The sequence below is a fragment of the Dermochelys coriacea genome, chromosome 1 (genome assembly GCF_009764565.3).
Source record: "Dermochelys coriacea isolate rDerCor1 chromosome 1, rDerCor1.pri.v4, whole genome shotgun sequence".
Classification (NCBI taxonomy): Eukaryota; Metazoa; Chordata; order Testudines; family Dermochelyidae; genus Dermochelys; species Dermochelys coriacea.
The window spans coordinates 45,424,302-45,446,597 of NC_050068.2; the positions used below are offsets into that span (position 1 = coordinate 45,424,302).

Sequence of the window (22,296 nt, forward strand, 5' to 3'; positions counted from 1 at the left end):
AATTTCTGAATGTCTCCCACATGTATTTTTTCTATTAACATTTCAATCTTTCTTTCCATCATCTACTTCTCTTGGAGTATCATACACCATAGATAAAACATAGCTATGGGAGATGCTCTTGAAACAAGAAGGGGGTTCTGTTTCTTTTTTTAAACAGAAACTAGATGTTCTGTACAATTAAGTAGAGTATTGTTATAACACTGAAGTTGTTTTTCAGGAAGGTATTTAAAGTAATTCCACCACAGCTAGAGCAGCTTTCAGTACTTGTAGCATCTAGTCCTTATTATTGAACTCTGCAGAACAGCCACTTCAAACTCTGTTCCAGCTTTTGCATGATGTTGCTTAGATGAGGCTAGTCAGATGGCCATTTTTGCCAGGGCATTCCTTCATATATTTCTTCTGGCCCATCTTTGGGTTACCTACTGCTTTCTAGTATACAATAGTGGGCATCAATGAACAAATTGAGAGAGAAAATAAGATTGTGTGCCTATAATTTGAATTCTCAGGCTTGACTACCTTCACAGATTCCACCCCTCATTAGAGTTTCTTGGCAGTCTGCCTGCCTGGAAGAGACTCCCAAGAGAAGCAGGGGGTATATGGAAATAGAGATTTCCTTTCTATAAATTCCCAAAGAGCAGGTTGCAGTATGAGGCCCTGAATGGTGCTATTACTTTTAAAGGTTTAGAATCCGTACAGCGTGATGTACAACTTGGCGTGAATCTGTGGAAATAGTGAATTAAGAGAATTTGGTTTCAGGTATGCAGTCTTATTTGTCTCTATCTTATCAGTTAGCAAAGCTAGTTTTTGACAGTTAAATGAAAAGAATTGTGGTTACATAGCTGTTTCACATGTAACTTTCTGGTGTCAGTGTGGTTAGTCTTTTTTTTTTATTTTGCTATGTCATCTGCAAATACTGTTCCAGAATTTTTTGGAAGGGATGTGGTATAAAGCTTTCTCATCAGAGATTGGGGGGGGACCTTAGAATGATGGCTTATTTTTGTACTGAACACCTGTACTTTATTTTCTAATTTTTTTTTTTAAATTTCCCTGTGCTGTCTTTTATTCCATAAAATATCTTCTGTTTCTGGTAGTATACTGTGTGATGATCCTATGTTGTTTTTGATGTATTTTACAATGTGGATAAGATTTAAGGATGAAGCATGTACATTTTTCAACAGACAAAGCAGTCTGTTTAGAATCCATTTATTTGTAAAATTCCAGTTTCTTTGAATCTTGCTGCTTGTTTTGTCTATCAATTTTCATTCCCAAGAAGGGAATTTGTCATCTTTCCATGAGATAGTTATTGTTCTGGAGTTTCTGGTAGAGCACTTTTTCTTTTTTTATTAGTGTGATATTACTTAATATATTGAAATATTACAAGACATGACAATGTGTCACATCTCTTTTTACACCAGCTGAAACTCTATTGTTTCTATTTGTTCTATTGTACAAATTCTATTGTAGCAACCTGGCCTCAAAAGTACCTTAAACTGTTACTCAGCCTAAATGAATTATAATCAATTAATAGAAATTAAGTATCAGATCGTTGTAAATAATAAACTACACAAAAATTGTACATATTTTAAATAATTTGTTAAAGTAAACACCAGCAATATTAGAAATAATTTTTTTTGGCAGCATTGGATGGCATTTCTTTCCAGTCAATTTCCTAGATCAATACTACTTCAGTTTGGGGGAAAAAAACTGAAGACAAGCAAGCCTTCTATATACATCTTCCAATCAATGCATTAAAAAGTTCTGTGTTATCCATACTTATTAACAAACCCCTCCAAAGGCTCTGAACATTAGTTTTCAGTACTACAGATTACTTTTCTGAATACAGCCCTTTTTCAGCAAAGACATACAAGCCCCTTTTTGACGTATAGGCAGGAATCTGTTTACGCCATAAGAACATAATTTGGAACTGAATCCATCTTTCCCATCCCTGCCTCAGAATCGTTCCCCAGGATATAGTCTATTTTAAACTGTTTCTAGTCCTCACAACTGAGGACCTTGAAAACGTGAACATTGTAAGTTGATGTGAATATAGCCTTTCTGTATCAACAAACAGGCAGAAACTAATAGCTCTGAGAGGTATAAACTGCACCTTTATCACAATAGCAAGTTGACACTGAAACCTAAAGATAGCACTTTAAATGGAAACTATTTCACTGCTGCTGATTGTTTAGCAGAAATATCTAGCTGACTTGATTGTTTCGCGATCCAAAACTGCCTTTGTGACTGCCCAGGAGTTAGAAGCCCCAACTCTCTCTTGAAACCTCTGTATCCCATACAACTTTTGTGAAATGCAGTTATTCATTAACAGTACAAAAATTCTGCAGTATATTGATTATTGGCAATGTAGGGACAGTGTAAAAATAACTGAATTCAGTAACCAGTTGCAGAGGGGCTACTGTATTCATTGTTCTTTCACATTGGATTCGTTGAAAAACCTCACTTTTTAAAATTTAAATGGAACTGCTGCAGAAAATCCATACCACAGTACTATGGAATGTAGACACAGCTTGTGGGGGAGGGACGGGGGAGGGAAGGGAGAAGAATAGGTGCAACAGTCAGGGCCGGCTCCAGGCACCAGCTTTCCAAGCAGGTGCTTGGGGCAGCATTCAGAATGGGGCGGCAGTCCGTGTCCCGTGGCGGCAATTCGGTGGCAGCTCCGCCACAGAAGCTTTTGGGCACCAGCTCCGCCACTCTTCCGGGCGCGGCAGCAATTCAACGGCGACTGCTTGGGGCAGCAAAATTGGTAGAGCCTCCCCTGGCAACAGGGCCTTTGTATATAGGCAGAAGGTGCATCATCCTCACAGTAAGGGAGAACTTGGTTTTTATTGTCCCTGTTCAACTGTGAATTGTAGTACCTCTCTCAAACAACTAGTTAAATAAGATCAAGGAGCATCTATTGACAAAGAGCTAAGCATTGAATTTAAAAAGAGCATAATCTTGGCAGGCTAGACTATGATCCGGTGACTTGAGTCGAAAGAATAGTAAATATGGCAGGCGACCAGCTTGGCTTAATGGTGAAATCCTAGCGGATCTTAAACATAAAAAAGAAGCTTACAAGAAGTGGAAGGTTGGACATATGACCAGGGAAGAGTATAAAAATATTGCTCGGGCATGTAGGAAAGATATCAGGAGGGCCAAATCGCACCTGGAGCTGCAGCTAGCAAGAGATGTCAAGAGTAACAAGAAGGGTTTCTTCAGGTATGTTGGCAACAAGAAGAAAGCCAAGGAAAGTGTGGGCCCCTTACTGAACGAGGGAGGCAAGCTAGTGACAGAGGATGTGGAAAAAGCTAATGTACTCAATGCTTTTTTTGCCTCTGTTTTCACTAACAAGGTCAGCTCCCAGACTGCTGTGCTGGGCAACACAAAACGGGGAAGAGATGGCCAGCCCTCTGTAGAGATAGAGGTGGTTAGGGACTATTTAGAAAAGCTGGACGTGCACAAGTCCATGGGGCCGGACGAATTGCATCCGAGAGTGCTGAAGGAATTGGCGGCTGTGATTGCAGAGCCCTTGGCCATTATCTTTGAAAACTCGTGGCGAACGGGGGAAGTCCCGGATGACTGGAAAAAGGCTAATGTAGTGCCCATCTTTAAAAAAGGGAAGAAGGAGGATCCTGGGAACTACAGGCCGGTCAGCCTCACCTCAGTCCCTGGAAAAATCATGGAGCAGGTCCTCAAAGAATCAATCCTGAAGCACTTAGAGGAGAGGAAAGTGATCAGGAACAGTCAGCATGGATTCACCAAGGGAAGGTCATGCCTGACTAATCTAATCGCCTTTTATGATGAGATTACTGGTTCTGTGGATGAAGGGAAAGCAGTGGATGTATTGTTTCTTGACTTTAGCAAAGCTTTTGACACGGTCTCCCACAGCATTCTTGTCAGCAAGTTAAGGAAGTATGGGCTGGATGAATGCACTATAAGGTGGGTAGAAAGCTGGCTAGATTGTCGGGCTCAACGGGTAGTGATCAATGGCTCCATGTCTAGTTGGCAGCCGGTGTCAAGTGGAGTGCCCCAGGGGTCAGTCCTGGGGCCCGTTTTGTTCAACATCTTCATAAATGATCTGGAGGATGGTGTGGATTGCACTCTCAGCAAATTTGCGGATGATACTAAACTGGGAGGAGTGGTAGATACGCTGGAGGGGAGGGATAGGATACAGAAGGACCTAGACAAATTGGAGGATTGGGCCAAAAGAAATCTAATGAGGTTCAATAAGGATAAATGCAGGGTCCTGCACTTAGGATGGAAGAATCCAATGCACCGCTACAGACTAGGGACCGAATGGCTCGGCAGCAGTTCTGCGGAAAAGGACCTAGGAGTGACAGTGGACGAGAAGCTGGATATGAGTCAGCAGTGTGCCCTTGTTGCCAAGAAGGCCAATGGCATTTTGGGATGTATAAGTAGGGGCATAGCGAGCAGATCGAGGGACGTGATCGTTCCCCTCTATTCGACACTGGTGAGGCCTCATCTGGAGTACTGTGTCCAGTTTTGGGCCCCACACTACAGGAAGGATGTGGATAAATTGGAAAGAGTACAGCGAAGGGCAACAAAAATGATTAGGGGTCTAGAGCACATGACTTATGAGGAGAGGCTGAGGGAGCTGGGATTGTTTAGTCTGCAGAAGAGAAGAATGAGGGGGGATTTGATAGCTGCTTTCAACTACCTGAAAGGGGGTTTCAAAGAGGATGGCTCTAGACTGTTCTCAATGGTAGCAGATGACAGAACGAGGAGTAATGGTCTCAAGTTGCAATGGGGGAGGTTTAGATTGGATATTAGGAAAAACTTTTTCACTAAGAGGGTGGTGAAACACTGGAATGCGTTACCTAGGGAGGTGGTAGAATCTCCTTCCTTAGAGGTTTTTAAGGTCAGGCTTGACAAAGCCCTGGCTGGGATGATTTAACTGGGACTTGGTCCTGCTTTGAGCAGGGGGTTGGACTAGATGACCTTCTGGGGTCCCTTCCAACCCTGATATTCTATGATTCTATGATTCTATGACTTTTGATTGTCTGAAGTTATTCTCTAATCCAGAATCAATTTAGCTCACATTTCATTAGCATGCATCCAAGGCAATGCTCCTGAGTCACAGCTACATTTACTTGCATGTTGTGGTCCCACTGGCAGAAGGTTCCCCTTCCTTTGTCTGATGGGGAGCTCATTGCTCTTGATCAAGGGTTTACTTTAAAGTTTGTTCCACTGACATCCTCATAGCACAGAATTATAAAATTAGGATGATGAGCTTTTACTTATAGCAAGAAATAAATGGCTCGATTATGTAAGAATTGTCATCCTGAAAATATTTCTAATCTCTTCAGTCATTCATGACGTGCTGAAGTCTTTTAGGTCGTGGCCTTGTGAAAGATGACAGTGGAATTATGTTGCAGAATACCAGGAATAGATTAATTCTTCTCTTTTGGTGTTTGCTCTGTAGAGAGGGGACATAATCCAAAATTTTGCCTGCTATAGTTGTTGATCCTAGTCTTTTGTGTTTTACTGCAGGATGTAGTGGCATAGGCACACCTTTTCATTACCGGGTGTTGGACCTCTGTGGAACTCCCTGCTCTTGGTATAAAGCTTTTCTGTTTGCGTCCATTTGGTTTGATCATTTTTTGGAATTTTTTTGACCTGTTCCTCATGAGTTTTATCCCACTGTTATCAACTTTCTGGAAAAGTGCTTAGCTCTGTTTACTCAAGTGATCACCACTTCGGTCTGATACCTGGGCTGGACTAGCTCAGATGTGAGTGGCCACGCTGCAAAGCCATAATCCGGTGCATCTACTCAACATCATACAGACTGGGGTTGCACTCTGTCATGATTTCTGGAGTGGTTAACAACTGTGCATGCCAGCCTCAGGGCAGACTGTCAAAAAGGCATCCCAAACTGGTGGTATATTCTATAATTAGATTTCACCAAACAGGTAACAAATATGAACTCCTGAATCACTATAATAGTCTTATCATGGAGTTCCAGACAGTTCCTTTGGGCATTTCGATCTATCTTGCCATCCAGGCAAGCCGAATTTAGTGATAAATGGTCACTTACACCAAAAATCATAAAATATTCAGATTGCCCGTAGTCCCAAGAGACCAGTCACTTACCCCAGGTCAATTTGTACTTTAGATCTCACACCAAAGGCAATGCTGGTAGCCAATCCTATAGTAAACTAAGTAAGGATTTATTAACGAGGAAAAAGAAGAGTTATATACAGGTTAAAGCAGGCAACATACAAGCACAAAAGAGTCAGTCTGTGGTTTCAAAAAGTGACAGAGATGGAGTAATCCATCCACAGAATGTCTTTTTACACTAACCCAAGTTAAACCTGGGGATCTCTACTTTTTCTTTCTTAGCTCCAGCCCTGGTAAGAGTCCAAACAGCATAAGAGAGATTCAGTTTCTCCTTGTCAGAGATTTTAATCCTCTCCACACCAGAGTCCAAACTGATGGAATGAGTTCATGTGTAGGTCTCCCCTTCCTGGAAGGAGTTAGGAATGCATCAACAGGGACTCTTTCTTTCAGTGCTACCCAATATCTCATTTGTCTTCTGTGGACCATTTTGTACACAGAACAAGCCCTTTACTTTAATTAATGCTGCTTTTCCTGTTTGGTGAATTACACAATTACAGAGGTTTACAATTCAAAGTAACTTTTCACCGTGGGCCAGTGGTGAGCAATTTTTTCCAGTTGTGGGCACACCCCCCCCTTACCATTAATGCTGTCTGTCCATGACCCCCTCCACTACTGCACAGTCAAGGATTCTTCAGGAGCGGCGCTTGGACTGAAGGCAGAGCTGGGGATGAAACTGGGGTTGGGGAAGGAGCTGGGGCTAGAGGTGAAGCTGGGCTGGGGGCAGAGAAAGAATGAGGCCAGAACTGGGCTGGGGTTTGGGGTGGAATGAGGTTGGGGGTGGAGCAGGACTGGAGGCTGAACAGAGTTGAAGGCAGAGTTGGTCTGTGACCAGAGCAGAGCTGGAAGTGTCACTCCTGCCCCACATGGAGGCTGGCCCAGGCCCTGTCATGCTCTTCTCCAACTGTTCCTCAGCTCCCCCAGGGGGTGTGCACCCCACAGTTTGGGGACTACTGCCATGAGCTATAGAGATAAGTGAGATCAATATATGCAGCATCCAACAAGCATTTTATAAAAGTCTAAACACATTCTTATCAACTTAACATCTAAAATTTATTTTGATAATGCTAACACACAGGTAAGCAAGACTGGTTTCCAGCTATGCATTTGTAAGTGTTTAGTGAGGCTTGGGGCGTTGGCATGAGCTGGAACCTAGTCTGCCAGCGTGTCACATTCATGTGAGTTGCTAGGACTTCTGAAGACACATGCCATTATTCTTAGCACTGCAGAAAGCTAAACTGCTCTGATTCTTTTGCAGTGCATTGTGGGACAACGTGTCCGTCTTTCTCTGCACATGGAGGGAATTGTGGGAAAGCATTGGAGGACTGTCAGCACTTGACTGGGCTAACCTGTGTCATGACAGCAAAGTGGGCAGGTTACCAGCCCAAGTGAAAGCAGCACTTTGTCTTTATCTTATAGCCCCAGAAAAGCCAGCTAGCATGGGTAGAAAGCACCTCCAAACTTGGGTCAGAGGTTTTTGTGGCGTAGGTGGCTGGGCTAGAAACACTCATACGAGACCAGATTAACTCAGCAGTGGAAATGTAGACTATCCTGTAGCTTGAGCATTCTGGTGCAGGGACTGTCTTCCTTAGTGCATGCATTTACAGTTCAAATTCAACAAGGTTCTGATCCTTGATTGTGTTACTACTGTAATACTATTAATGAGGGAATATGCCAGGAGTCTGAGTGTTTCAACTGATTTGCATTGCATTCATTTATATTAATCTTAATTTTGTTTGTCGTAGCTATGAATCCATATTTCTCACAGTATTCTAAGGGTATGTCTTTGCTACCCGCCGGATCGGCGGGCAGCGATTGATCCAGCGGGGATAGATTCGTTGTGTCTGGTCTAGATGCGATAAATCAATCCCTGAGCGCGCTCCTGTCGACTTCTGTACTCCAGCGCCGCGAGAGGCGCAGACAGAGTTGATGGGGTAGCGGCAGCAGTCGACTCACTGCGGTGAAGACACCACGGTAAGTCGATCTAAGTACGTCGACTTCAGCTACGTTATTCATGTAGCTGAAGTTGCATAACGTAGATCGATTTCTTCCCCCCCTTCCTTCCCCCAGTGTAGACCAGGGCTAACATAGACTAAAACTAAATACTCAATAATATTTTGTGCTATTTTCTCTGTAGTCTGTCTTATTGGGGAAGGAGAGATGATTGCTGTAAACAGTCTGAGTGATGGGTTTAACATTGAGAGTTTGTCTTGGGCTACTTTAGATCTGTCTTGCACCCTGCTCTCCCCTTTCCTTAAAAAAAAAAAAAAAAAAAAAAAAAAAAAAAAAAAGTGCCTATCAGATCAGTAACTGATTAAGTCGCTAGCTGGCACAGAAAACTCCAGCTTTCTAGTGCAGAAATAAAGTTTGGTATTTTAGTTGAGTAATCACTCCTTGATCTTTTTTTACCTTCTCAGCATATGTTGAATGCTCTTTCATTAGTGTTTTCTGTATCAAAAGGCAAATATTGCTCTCACTGTGATACTTGGATTGTAAGCCCCTTGGGGCACGGACTGTTTTGTTTCTGTACAGAGCCTCACACAGTGGATTTCTGGCCTATGTCTAGGGCTCCTAGGTGTTACAGTGATGCAAATAATTGCAGTTTTCCAAGAAGATAAACATTTGGCTGTGCTTTTCCTTTGCATATAACAAAAATTACATTCTAGTGTTTATTAAACAGATGTAATACTTGCTGTCTTAAAGGGACCATATGCATATCATGTCTGCTGCAGTTCACTGTATATAAAGGAATACATAATGAAATAAAGTGCAGGTGTGAGTGGCAGAGCCTTGCCCAATAAGGCAACGAACGTCCTGTCACCCTAACATGAAACAGTTGTAGATTTGAATGATGAAGAGGGGATATAAAAATGTGTGCAAAGCAAGACTACTGGTGTAAACAAGTTTGTGGAGGATGAGTCACATACTGATTCATCAGCAGGGCAATAAAGCTAAAATTAAATCATTGGGAGCCTCCATGTGGTGTGCCAGAGTTCTGTGGGTTAGAAGAGGAAGTGTCTTGTCCTTCAAAATCTGAACCAAAGGAACCTTCACCACCAAAAGTGAACTAAAGATAAAGATGTTAACAGAAATGAAAGCAAGACACATTCCTATCTCACTGGCCTTCCCACAACCCCCCAAACAGTAACATTTCATCTGGAATCATCTATAGCAATGTGCTTTACTTTTCAACAGTGGCTGTTAACTACAGTCTTGAGCAATTTCCCAGAAATGTTGACGCATTCCTGGGGAAAACCAGCAAACTGACATTTATATGGAAAAGGATGAAGATACTTGTAAATTTTTCAGCATTGAGGCACATATGTAAGAGCACTGTTGAATCAGGGCCTTATTAAGAGGAGCCACAGTGATGACCCTGATAATCCCAAAACAAACACCAATGAAACGTCTGAAAAGAGCTAATTGATTTCCTAGTCAAATTTAGCTCTAGTACTCCTTTTCTGGAAGCATTGTTTCCACCGTAGCCCTTCTTTATGCCGCACAAACAGCTATATCTTTTAGTTGCTGAGTGTCTTCTGTATTAATAACCCGCCCCGCTGATTTTTTTAAAAAATTATTTATTTATTTATTTATTTATTTATTTTGTGTAGTCTCTCCCTATTTCTAGTCCATTATTTTAGGTCAGTCATTTAAAATCAACCACTAAGATCTGCACTCTGTGTATTTTGCTGTTCTAGAAGCGTGGCGTTTGGGGCTATGATTTGGAGATGGATTGAAATCAGTTTGCTTTTCCATGGCCCACTGAACATTAATACTGTAGCAATGACTGAATTACTAGCGACTTGGGTCACAATGAAACAAATGATCTGGGGTAATAAGGCTCAGCATTCCAATTCTGTTGAACCATGCAATCTTTCATTCTTCTTTTCCAAATGAAATTTGAAATTAACTTGTTTGTTTGTCTTGTCTGTACACTCTGGGATTGGGGGGAGGGGTTAATTTATACTCCTTTCTATTCTTTATATAGCATAAAATGGTACCAGTTGCAGATAAGCGGTAGTTATTGTGTTATATGCTTTTTGTTTTGGAACGTTTTTGGTATCTGCTTTTTGATTAGGGGGAGATGGTTGGGAGATGTCCAGGTAATCTCCACGCCAGATTTTAGCATTGAGAGGGAAGAAGACGAAGTAAGAAAGGATACAGCAGTGGGTAGGAGAATGTATATAAGGAGCGAGGGCGGTGTGGATACTAGTCTAATAGGTTATACTGGCTGTAGAATGACTGTGCCTAATAGGGTACAAAATGTGAGCGAGGCCAAACAGCAAAAATTAAGATGTTTGTACACCAATGCGAGGAGTCTAGGTAACAAAATGGAGGAACTAGAGCTATGGTGCAGGAAGTGAAATCAGATATTAGAGGGATAACAGAAACATGGTGGAATAGTAGTCATGACTGGACTACAGGTATTGAAGGGTATGTGCTGTTTAGGAAAGACAGAAACAAAGGTAAAGGTGGTGGAGTAGCATTGTATATCAATGATGACGTAGAATGTAAAGAAATAAGAAGCGATGCAATGGATAAGACAGAGTCCGTGTGGGCAAAAATTACATTGGGGAAGAAAACTAGTAAAGCCTCTCCTACGATAGTGCTTGGGGTGTGCTATAGACCTCCGGGATCTAATTTGGATATGGATAGAGGCCTTTTTAATGTTTTTAATAAAGTAAATACTAATGGAAACTGCGTGATCATGGGAGACTTTAACTTCCCAGATATAGACTGGAGGACCAGTGCTAGTAATAATAATAGGGCTCAGATTTTCCTAGATGCGATAGCTGATGGATTCCTTCATCAAGTAGTTGCTGAACCGACTAGAGGGGATGCCATTTTAGATTTAATTTTGGTGAGTAGCGAGGACCTCATAGAAGAAATGGTTATAGGGGACAGTCTTGGCTCAAGTGACCATGAGCTAATTCAGTTCAAACTAAATGGAAGGATTAACAAAAATAAATCTGCAACTAGGGTTTTTGATTTCAAAAGGGCTGACTTTCAAAAATTAAGGAAATTAGTTAGGGAAGTGGATTGGACTGAAGAACTTATGGATCTAAAGGCAGAGGAGGCCTGGGATTACTTTAAATCAAAGCTGCAGAAGCTATCGGAAGCCTGTATCCCAAGAAAGGGGAAAAAATTCATAGGAAGGAGTTGTAGACAAAACTGGATGAGCAAGCATCTTAGAGAGGTGATTAAGAAGAAGCAGAAAGCATACAGGGAGTGGAAGATGGGAGGGATCAGCAAGGAAAGCTACCTAATTGAGGTCAGAACATGTAGGGATAAAGTGAGACAGGCTAAAAGTTGAGTGGAGTTGGACCTTGTAAAGGGAATTAAAAGCAATAGTAAAAGGTTCTATAGCCATATAAATAAGAAGAAAACTAAGAAAGAAGAAGTGGGGCCGCTAAATACTGAGGATGGAGTGGAGGCTAAAGATAATCTAGGCATGGCCCAATATCTAAACAAATACTTTGCCTCAGTCTTTAATAAGGCTAAAGAGGATCTTGGGGATAATGGTAGCATGACAAATGGGAATGAGGATATGGAGGTAGATATTACCATATCTGAGGTAGAAGCGAAACTGAAACAGCTTAATGGGTCTAAATCAGGGGGCCCAGATAATCTTCATCAGAGAATATTAAAGGAATTGTCACCTGAAATTGCAAGCCCATTAGCAAGAATTTTTAATGAATCTGTAAACTCAGGAGTAGTACCGAATGATTGGAGAATTGCTAATATAGTTCCTATTTTTAAGAAAGGAGAAAAAAAGTGATCCGGGTAACTACAGGCCAGTTAGTTTGACATCTGTAGTATGCAAGGTCCTGGAAAAAATTTTGAAGGAGAAATTAGTTAAGGACATTGAAGTCAATGGTAAATGGGACAAAATACAACATGGTTTTACAAAAGGTAGATCGTGCCAAACCAACCTAATCTCCTTTTTTGAAAAAGTAACAGATTTTTTAGATAAAGGAAATGCAATGGATCTAATTTACCTAGATTTCAGTAAAGCATTTGATACCATGCCACATGGGGAATTATTGGTTAAATTGGAGAAGATGGGGATCAATATGAACATCAAAAGGTGGATAAGGAATTGGTTAAAGCGGAGACTGCAACGGGTCCTACTGAAAGGCGAACTGTCAGGTTGGAGGGAGGTTACCGGTGGAGTTCCTCAGGGATCGGTTTTGGGACCAATCTTCTTTAATCTTTTTATTACTGACCTTGGCACAAAAAGTGGGAGTGTGCTAATAAAGTTTGCAGATGATACAAAGCTGGGAGGTATTGCCAATTCAGAGAAGGATCGGGATATTATACAGGAGGATCTGGATGACCTTGTAAACTGGAGTAATAGTAATAGGATGAAATTTAATAGTGAGAAGTAAGGTTATGCATTTAGGGATTAATAAGAATTTTAGTTATAGACTGGGGATGCATCAATTAGAAGTAACGGAGGAGGAGAAGGACCTTGGACTATTGGTTGATCATAGGATGACTATGAGCTGCCAATGTGATATGGTTGTGAAAAAAGCTAATGGGGCTTTGGGATGCATCAGGAGAGGCATTTCCAGTAGGGATAAGGAGGTTTTAGTACCATTATACAAGGCACTGGTGAGACCTCACCTAGAATACTGTGTGCAGTTCTGGTCTCCCATGTTTAAAAAGGATGAATTCAAACTGGAGCAGGTACAGAGAAGGGCTACTAGGATGATCCGAGGAATGGAAAACTTGTCTTATGAAAGGAGAATTAAGGAGCTTGGCTTGTTTAACCTAACTAAAAGAAGGTTGAGGGGAGATATGATTGCTCTCTATAAATATATCAGAGGGATAAATACCGGAGAGGGAGAGGAATTATTTAAGCTCAGCACCAATGTGGACACAAGAACAAATGGGTATAAACTGGCCACCAGGAAGTTTAGACTTGAAATTAGACGAAGGTTTCTAACCATCAGAGGAGTGAAGTTTTGGAATAGCCTTCCAAGGGAAGCAGTGGGGGCAAAAGGTCTATCTGGTTTTAAGATTCTACTCGATAAGTTTATGGAGGAGATGGTATGATGGGATAATGTGATTTTGGTAAGTAATTGATCTTTAAATATTCAGGGTAAATAGGACTAATCCCCTGAGATGGGATATTAGATGGATGGGATCTGAGTTACCCAGGAAAGAATTTTCTATAGTATCTGGCTGGTGAATCTTGCCCCTATGCTCAGGGTTTAGCTGATTGCCATATTTGGGGTCGGGAAGGAATTTTCCTCCAGGTCATATTGGAGAGGCCCTGGAGATTTTTTGCCTTCCTCTGTAGCATGGGGCACGGGTCACTTGAGAGAGGCTTCTCTGCTCCTTGAAATCTTTAAACCACGGTTTGAGGACTTCAATAGCTCAAACATAGGTGAGGTTTTTCGTAGAAGTGGGTGGGTGAGATTTTGTGGCCTGCGCTGTGCAGGAGGTCGGACTAGATGATCAGAATGGTCCCTTCTGACCTTAGTATCTATGAATCTGAGTATCGTGATGCATCAACAATCAGACTGCAGCAATCAGTTTTTTAAACCTATTGTCATTTCGGACTGAATTTTCATCCTAACTTTTGAAATTACTTAATTCTTATGAATTTGTATCAAAAGTTTTAATATTTATTGGAGGAATTGTCACAGTTTGAAGATCTATTTTGATCATTCAAAATTATCTATTTAAAATGTTGGTGGTACTTTTTAAGTAAGCATACATGTCTTTGCTACAACCAAGGAGTGGGATTCCCATCTGCTGTACACTTGCTTGTACTAGCATGCTAAAAATAGTAGTGTAGCTACTGTAGCCTGGGCAGCAGCACAACTAGCCACTCCAAGTATGTACCCACAGGATTACCATGGATTTATACTCTGGGCAGCTACAGTGTTGCCACTGCCCATTCTACAGCAGCTACACTACTATTTTTAGCAGGCTAGCTCAGATGTGAGCTAAAAGGAGTGTGTACACAAACTGGGGGTCACACTTCTAGTTCATAGTGTAGACGTAGCCTTAAAGTAGAATGAAATTGAGGTACGTTGGTCAATTCTTCATTTCAAAATACATTAACTTAAATATTACATACTATCCTTGAAGTTAAAGTTGGCTGCATTTTGTTTGTTCATTGTTACTATAATATTTTGCTTTTAGGTCAGCATGATGGTCCTTTGCCCCGGCAGCATGCTGGGTTACTGCCAGAGTCTCTTATTTGGGCATATATTGTGCAGCTCAGCTCTGCGTTGAGGACTATTCATACAGCAGGATTAGCATGTCGAGTTATGGATCCAACAAAGATTCTAGTAACAGGCAAAACAAGGTAATGGAAAATGGCCTTTTCAAATTAGATTGTTGACTATTAAGATCTGTGTGCAACGATAGCTTTTAATTACATACCTCTGCCAGATATGGGGAAACAACCTAATAATTTGACTAAAATGTTTAATGTTGGCCCAAGTCTAATGAAGTGGTAAAAGTTTGATGCTAGAAATCAAGTTCTACTAAATTAAATTTAGAAGAATTTACATCTTGCGTGCTGCTTACTGGATGTTTTCAGAAGCCATGTTTGTGGATCTAACCATTTAAGTTCTTACCTAGAAAGCTTTCAGCTGCAGCATATGTTTTTTTAATAAAAAAAAAATTTTTAGTAAGCTAATTGGCAGCAGGAGAGCTTAGATGACTTTTTTGAAATCTTACCCTGTATTTTTATGATAAATTTCAGAAAAAAACTAATCAGAGATTAAAATCTTACCAAATTTCTTCCCTATTTCCTGTTTGTTTCAAAGGTTACGAGTGAATTGCGTTGGAGTCTTTGATGTTTTAACATTCGATAACAGTCAGAATAATCCACTGGCACTAATGGCTCAGTTTCAGGTAGGATGATAATGCCATGCTTGCTTTATAATAGGTTGATTACTGTTAGATAATATGTATCAGGAACAACTTAATTCCATTTGAAACATTAATTTTCACTAAGGCCTAGACATTTTACGTTTTTAGGCTTCAGTGTATGTATATTTTAACTATCTTTGGTGTTGGCATATCTTTTCCTCCCTAAGATGTGTAAATTTATTTGTGATTTGTATATATGAGCTGTCATTTTGTTACTGTTGAAACTTCTGAAATAAGATCACTCTTGTATATTGACAACAAGCAAAGCATAGGGTGGCTTACTTTCAATTTCAACCAATTCTGATTTTTGTGGTTTTGCAGATTCCTTTTTAAAAGAAGGAAAAATCTTTTAAATTTAGTATGAAAACTTGAGTGCATACTGAAAAACAAATTTAGGATGTGATGTGCACGTGAAGCTGCTGCAGAATTGGGCTCATGTGTCATTTATGGTTTTAATAGAAAATGAGATCAATGAACAATTAATGGTTCAGTTGTACTTTTGTTTCTGCTTTCCATTTTCATGCTGTTGTAGCCGGAATAGTTCAGAAGTAAATGTGTGTACACTAAGAGCAAGATAGCTTTAAAAAAATTCTTTTTTTTTAAATTTGTACTTGCACTCAGTCTCTCTTCTCCCCCGCCCCTCCCCCCATCCTTAAATGGGCTCACTGTGGGATGACTTCTCCCACAACCCCATTTCCAACAGTTATACACTCCACATATTTCCTGGATTAGGAAGACTCCCTTTAGAGTCAATGAGTGCTATTCCATAATTCTTTGGAGGGCTACTTTCCCCAACTCCCCCTTGGGGCTGACTACTGTCTCCAGAGCATTTTCATCTCCTGACAGCATTGGGAGTATAAGACCACAGTAGGGAATTGGACTTAATTTGTTTTCATTAAGCAAGCGTAGTCACTGAGGGAATTGCTTATTTATACATACATAGTAATAAATGGGAAGTTTGAATAAGCTGGTTTCTGCCTGGCTAAAGCTCAAGACTTCTCAGAAATGTAGCAGCTTTTTGTTCGTGTTAGAGTAAACTGCTCTCAATTTACTTTACCAGTGTACATTAACTTGTTTCTTATTTCTTCTTAGCTGTATATCTCTTGTTGTATGTTCTTTGTAATCAGTTAGCAGAAAAGAAATGGCTAATAAAATTCATTATCTATTCAGCCCTTTTTATTCCAACTATAGCTTTTCTTCCAAAAAACCTTGTCTGGTGGACCTGCCACCATAAGCACTGCTTTCAACTTATGACTAATTGCCCAGTAACCTTAGGACGTTAGTAGGCAAGAGTTGCCTGACTGGCATTTATTTTAGACCCTTGTGGACAATGCAGGGAGATGTGACCGAGATGTAACCAGAATTGTCCTATTTGTCACCAGTTCATTCACTTTGCTGGGTGGGATGTGGAAGGGGGTGGATGGAGAGAAGACACTTCCTTCTTCTAAAGCTTCTGATCTCCACAAGAAAGGATCTTTCCCTTCTTGAGATAGAATTCTGCCCTGGCACTCTTCGTTTGTTAAAATTGAAATTGCAAAATAGAAATAGGCAGTTGAATGTTGTGTTAATAAAGATTCATATAATTCCTACCAGTTGCTACTAATACAGACTTCTGTTTTGTGCATACTAAACATATCTTGAAAAATTCTATTGATAATGTGGGCTTTAAAAAGCATTTACTTTAGATACTCATTTAAAAAACAAAAACTATTGCAAGTACTTTTAAAAAGTGCTATAGTAAAGTTATGTTTGTTTTTTCTATTAGCAAGCAGATCTGATCTCACTAGGAAAAGTTGTGTTGGCGTTGGCTTGCAATTCTTTGTCAGGAATTCAGAGAGAAAATTTGCAGAAAGCTATGGAACTGGTGACAATCAACTATTCCTCTGATCTGAAGAATCTGATTTTGTAAGTTCATAGCATGGATTGAAGCATATTTTTGTTGCTGCTTTTTAAGTTGAAGGAAATTTGTTAGTAGCAAAACACAAATGCAAGATAATATATAGCTGAAGGTAGCAATGAATAGTTCATATTTTCAGACACGAGTTAAATTCTGTACAGTGTCTAAGATAATTTCAAATTAAAAGTACAGCATTAAAAAGTGGTACTGAATTGTCGTCTTAGTAGGTAAAAGGGGCCAACAAAATACATTATTACCCTTGCTATTCAGAGACAACTTTATATATTTTCTACAGTATATGTAGTAATAATGAACTCCCATATTCCCTCAGTAAGTGGTGTTTAAGGTGTTCTGACCAAAATATCATAAAATCTTCTTTCAGGAGTCAGAGAAATAGCATATGAATAATTGGATTTGCATTAAGATCTTGACTTGTGTGTTCTACCTCTTTATACAAACTATAGGCACACTTTAGTTCCTGAAACTGTCCGTTTTTTTTTTATTAATAGGGTTGCTGCCTTTCTGACCAGAGAGATAGGATTTGTTTTTTTGTATTCATAAATGTAGTCACTGTTTTCCTAACCCACCCTTACAGTCAGAGAGAAAGAGAAATGGGAGTATTTGTCCCCGCTCCTCATTTGAAAAAACATCACTTGAATATTTACAGTCTGCATATATCTCCTACTTTTAATCCTGCCCTTTCTGGCATTGATCTACTTCTGCACTGCCATGTGAGTACTCTTTAGCATACTGAGTGCTTTCTCTCAGTGATTGACTGGAAACACAGCATATAGGTAAGTTACAAAGAACATTTTCTCTGCTGCTTCAATACTGCTGCTTGACATTTATATAAGAAGACACAGTGGCAGCTTCAGAGCCAGATGCATGTTTAGTGCTCAAAATAGCATTTGAAGCAGAAAATAGGATCTGGTTAAAACAATATGGTGGCATCTCTGTTTAAATGTGATGTGTTCAATTACTCTTTGTTTTTTTGGTAGGTATTTGCTGACTGACCAAAATAGGCTTCGCAGTGTAAATGATATCATGCCTATGATTGGTGCACGATTCTATACTCAACTGGATGCTGCTCAAATGAGAAATGATGTTATAGAGGAAGACCTTGCAAAGGTAAATCATTCAGTGGTAAAAGGTTGAACGTAAGTATCCTACGGGGGGTAGATCTACAATTTATAAAGTTGAACCCTGTCCTTATTGAGCTCTAGGTGAGTTTTTTGTCATTGACTTTTTGAGAACTAGAATTTAGTGCTAAATAAGAAATTCTAATAATACTGAAATAAATACCTCAATTACTGATGTCTTTCGGGACAGCCCAAGCATTTGACTGACCTGGGTGCTGGCTGTGTAGTCTTAACAAGTCAGAGCTTGAGGTCTCCCTAATTGATTGTAAACCTAAAAGCCTGGTGGCCAGCTCTCTGAGAGGTGGTCAATGCATGATGATGGCATTTTAACGTGGGTTTTAGCTGAAGCACCCTCATTCTACTGAACCAACAGGCTTAGGAGAAGCTAAAAGGCATTCTCTGTGCATTGAACTCCTTACCTTTATAGAATGAAGATTGCTTTTCTGATTGAGTAAATATGATCTGCAGCACATCAAAACATTTTCAGTAGTTTGTATTAGAAATGGGCACAAACAAATACTACCTTTATTTGATTCCTCAGATTCATTACTCTTCTCCTTACGCTATATTAACTCCTGTTCAAACAAATGAAAAATAGAGCTATTAGCTATCATCCTCGCATCAACTAAATCAGTAGCTCGTACTGTTCAAGTCAAGACATGTATTGCTAAGTAGATCTCCTGGAAGCTATATAGCTTCCAGAAGAAGTGTACTTTCCTGTTACTATATAATAATGCTATAGAGAGGGTTTGACTCTTCCTACTTTGACTACAAATCCCCAACAAGATTCAGACCAAGATACATGGTAGGAGACTTTCGCTGCTTCCCTCTCATATGACAAAACATGGAATAACTCAAATCTTCCGTCAGAGTGGGATATTAAGGTTTTAAGGGCTTAAATCATGCCTTTATGTCCTGTTTCCCTTAATCCCATTGCCCATACTGAGATTTTAAAAGGCGACTGTATGGCCTAGTGGAAAGAGCACTGAACCAGGAGATCGGGGTTCTATTCCTGGCTCTGTCACTGGCCTTCTGGGTGCGTCCTTCTTTGTGCTTTGGTTTCCTCATCTGTAAAATGGGGGTAATAAAACTGACTACCTGTATAAAGCATTTTGAGATCTACAGATAAAAGTTGCTATGTAATCGTTAGGCATTATTATTTTTTTAATTTATATATTCTGCATGCAAAACCTTGTAGCTGGACAAAGTGGGAGGCTGCACTGCCACTCCACAAGCTGAAATTAATACAGTTACAGGAGCAATACAAACTGCTCCACAGTATTCCAGGAGACTGAGGAATATAAATCTTGTTGTCCCTTTTCTTCTTGTCTTTCAAATCAAGCTGTCACACTAATGTATTACAGTATGACTTCATTTGCCAAATTTAGGACCCAGTTCTGCCAACCTTACTCATGTTGAGTAGTAAATTACTTCAGGAGTAATCCTACTGAAATCAATGGCACTGTGTGTGGAGTAAGCTTCTACGCCACGTGAGTGTGGATGGCAGTAATTAGGTCTTGAGATGCTTTATAATGGCACATTATTTGAATCTTTTTTCCTTCTGGAAGTCTGATTTTAACAGCCTCTATTTAAATAAAATATGCATGTATTCAGAATGTATTGTAAACTAGGATACAGACAGAACAATTTTTTTCTCTCAGACTTGACGTGGGGATGGAAAGCAGTGTGTGAAATGGATTATCAGCTGTATGTGTAATTAAAAAAAAAAAAAAAAACCCAAATTGCAGAGGTTCTATACTTCGTGTTGATTTTGTTGCTGTCTTTGTTTGGGATGGTGTCAGGATTTTAGCTCCTTTAGTTATACGCATTTGTTTATAGCTTTCCTTTTGAACAGATGCTCTGTCTGTCTAAAGTGGTCTTGGATCTGGTACTTACTGTGCTATTTGGAATGCAATCTGATTTACCAGTATTACCAAACACCTTTTAGTAATGGTGGCCAGCAAAAACAAAAAAAGTGTGAGAAGAAAACAAAACAATCCAAATTGAATGCCCAAGTAACCAAGTTAAGAGGGGCATGAAGCATCTAGGAAATTTAGCATTTTCCTCTTCTGTGGTCCTGATGTCTAGACCCTGCTCCTGCTCCATCTTAAAACCCAGTATACTTTTTTTTTTTAAAGTATCCACCCTCTGGTATCCTAAACAAATGGGGTAGCTGGAGTCTGCATTGGTGTTCCATGAGGCAGTGAAGCTGATAGTCTAGCCCTTGCTGGGGCAGAAACGTGGCCTGGGTGCTGGCCAGGCTGGAGATTTGCAAAGGAAGAAAATGAAGCACAAAGATCAATAACACTGACTTTGGGTATGCAGTGCCATGTATTGATGAATCTATTTCTAGAAAATGTAAACCATCTTCATCAAAATTAATCTGATGGGTCTTTGCAATTTTGTTACACAAGATCAGTTTTGCTGCATTGAGGCTTTTGTGTGCACCCGTGTCTAAGTTTTGTGTTTCTTCCCAACTTTGAACTAATCATACATTTTCTTGTGTTATAGGAGGTGCAGAATGGAAGGTTGTTTAGGCTTCTAGCAAAATTGGGAACAATCAATGAGAGGCCAGAGTAAGAGATGCAATACTTTTTTTCATAGTACAGTATATAAAATCCAGATTATAATTCAAGATTTCTACCCTCACAGATATGATCTGAATAATCCTATCTCCAATTATGCCTCTGAAGAAGTAAAGACACCTCGAGGCAATGAGTTAGGCTATTTTAATAAGAATTTTAACTTAAAGAAAAGAGAAATATTCCTATCTCAACATATATATTTGTGTTTCTTTACCATATATTTAGCATATATATTGTATTTGAGGTTTATTATGCTTGAGAGCACATATATAAGGCTATGGCTTACCTCAATATGTAATTATAGTAAAGTGTTTCAGAAGAGTTTGAATGGGCATGGTTTTGTGCCGATTATCTGTCAGCTGCTAATATGAAACAACGTACTGTTCACTGGCCTATTTTCAAAATCAATTAAATAGACTGTTAGGTAACTGCAGATTTGAGTTACAATATAACTAGTTTTTAGCATTCGTCTGGTAACTTTGATGGTTTTCCTCCCAATCCCTTTTCTGCAAGCTTTTAGTAAACATTTAACTTCAGGTACTTTAGCTGAGGAACTATGGATAAAGCTTCTTTTATCTTTGTGATAGGAAGAAAACACTATTACTTGGTAGTAGGTTATCTAAGCTCTGCTACATAATGAGACAGTGTTTATCTTGAAGAGTAAATGAGCAAATATCTTTTTAACTCTTGATTGTTAATGTGAAGCTTTGTTTTGCACCAGATTTCAGAAAGACCCAACTTGGTCAGAAACTGGAGACCGATATCTACTGAAGCTCTTTCGGGATCATCTTTTCCATCAGGTGACAGAAGCGGGCACTCCATGGATTGACCTCAGTCACATTATCTCATGTCTTAACAAGGTAACCTGTATCTGTGTTCTTTCTTTAAAGAATGATTTGCTGAAGCTTTCATTCATGTGACATTCCATGGTTGAAAGAAAATGGATGTGTCACTGACAGACTAATTCTGTTGATTTAGCTGATATTTTTCTAATCTGGATGAGAACAGATTATCCAGTAAATTAGCATATAACCTTTCATGGATATTTTAATTAGAAATACTGCTATGTTAATGTTAAAACTGGGACTTCATTAAAGACTGGTGTACAGTGGCCCCTTTTTGTCATGCTAAAGGATAACCTAGAGGGACCCTAAAAGTCCTGTAATCAACCAGGGTATGATTCTCCTGGCACAAGTACAGTGGAAGACCTCAATAAGGCTGTCTTCTGAAGATGCCCTCACACACCCTGCTGTTGGGGGTTTGCCAGGGCAGGGCTGGGGGCAAAAGGGTTGTATCCAGAGGGGTGCTACAGCATGCAGTGCTGCATGGATTCCAGGCAGCATTGTGGCACATAGGGGCACCCCAGGGAGATTTCTGTAACATAGACACCATGGCTTGTCTAAATTGTGCCAGAGTCCTTTCCAGCCCCCAGAGCAGCTCAGCAGTGGTCGGGTGTATAATTGGTTTAAAGAGGCCACTTGCAGTATTCTAAGATTTTAGTTGCGTCATTGGTAAAACTTCAGTTGAGCACTCTCATGAATGGCAGCAGAGGCAAATTTTTCTGTCCTGCTCCGTAAATGAAATAAAAAAGAACAGACTTACTTTTTCCCTGCAGCTTGTACTTCAACTTTGCAGATGTTTTACCAAA

At 39.9% G+C, this 22,296-nt stretch overlaps 1 protein-coding gene across 11 annotated transcripts in view; it reads left to right on the forward strand.

The window, feature by feature from the left end:
* PAN3 (poly(A) specific ribonuclease subunit PAN3) overlaps positions 1-22,296 on the forward strand; it is a 127,651-nt gene that overhangs the window by 100,100 nt on the left and 5,255 nt on the right. For 8 of the 11 annotated variants that reach the window (XM_038387852.2, XM_038387855.2, XM_038387856.2 and 5 more), the window contains 6 exons: positions 14,290-14,455; positions 14,922-15,009; positions 16,793-16,932; positions 17,923-18,052; positions 20,575-20,639; positions 21,370-21,508. In XM_038387852.2, coding sequence (XP_038243780.1) covers positions 14,290-14,455; positions 14,922-15,009; positions 16,793-16,932; positions 17,923-18,052; positions 20,575-20,639; positions 21,370-21,508 — 728 coding nt within the window. The other 3 variants (XR_006277639.1, XM_043504354.1, XM_038387853.2) reach the window with 3 other exon arrangements.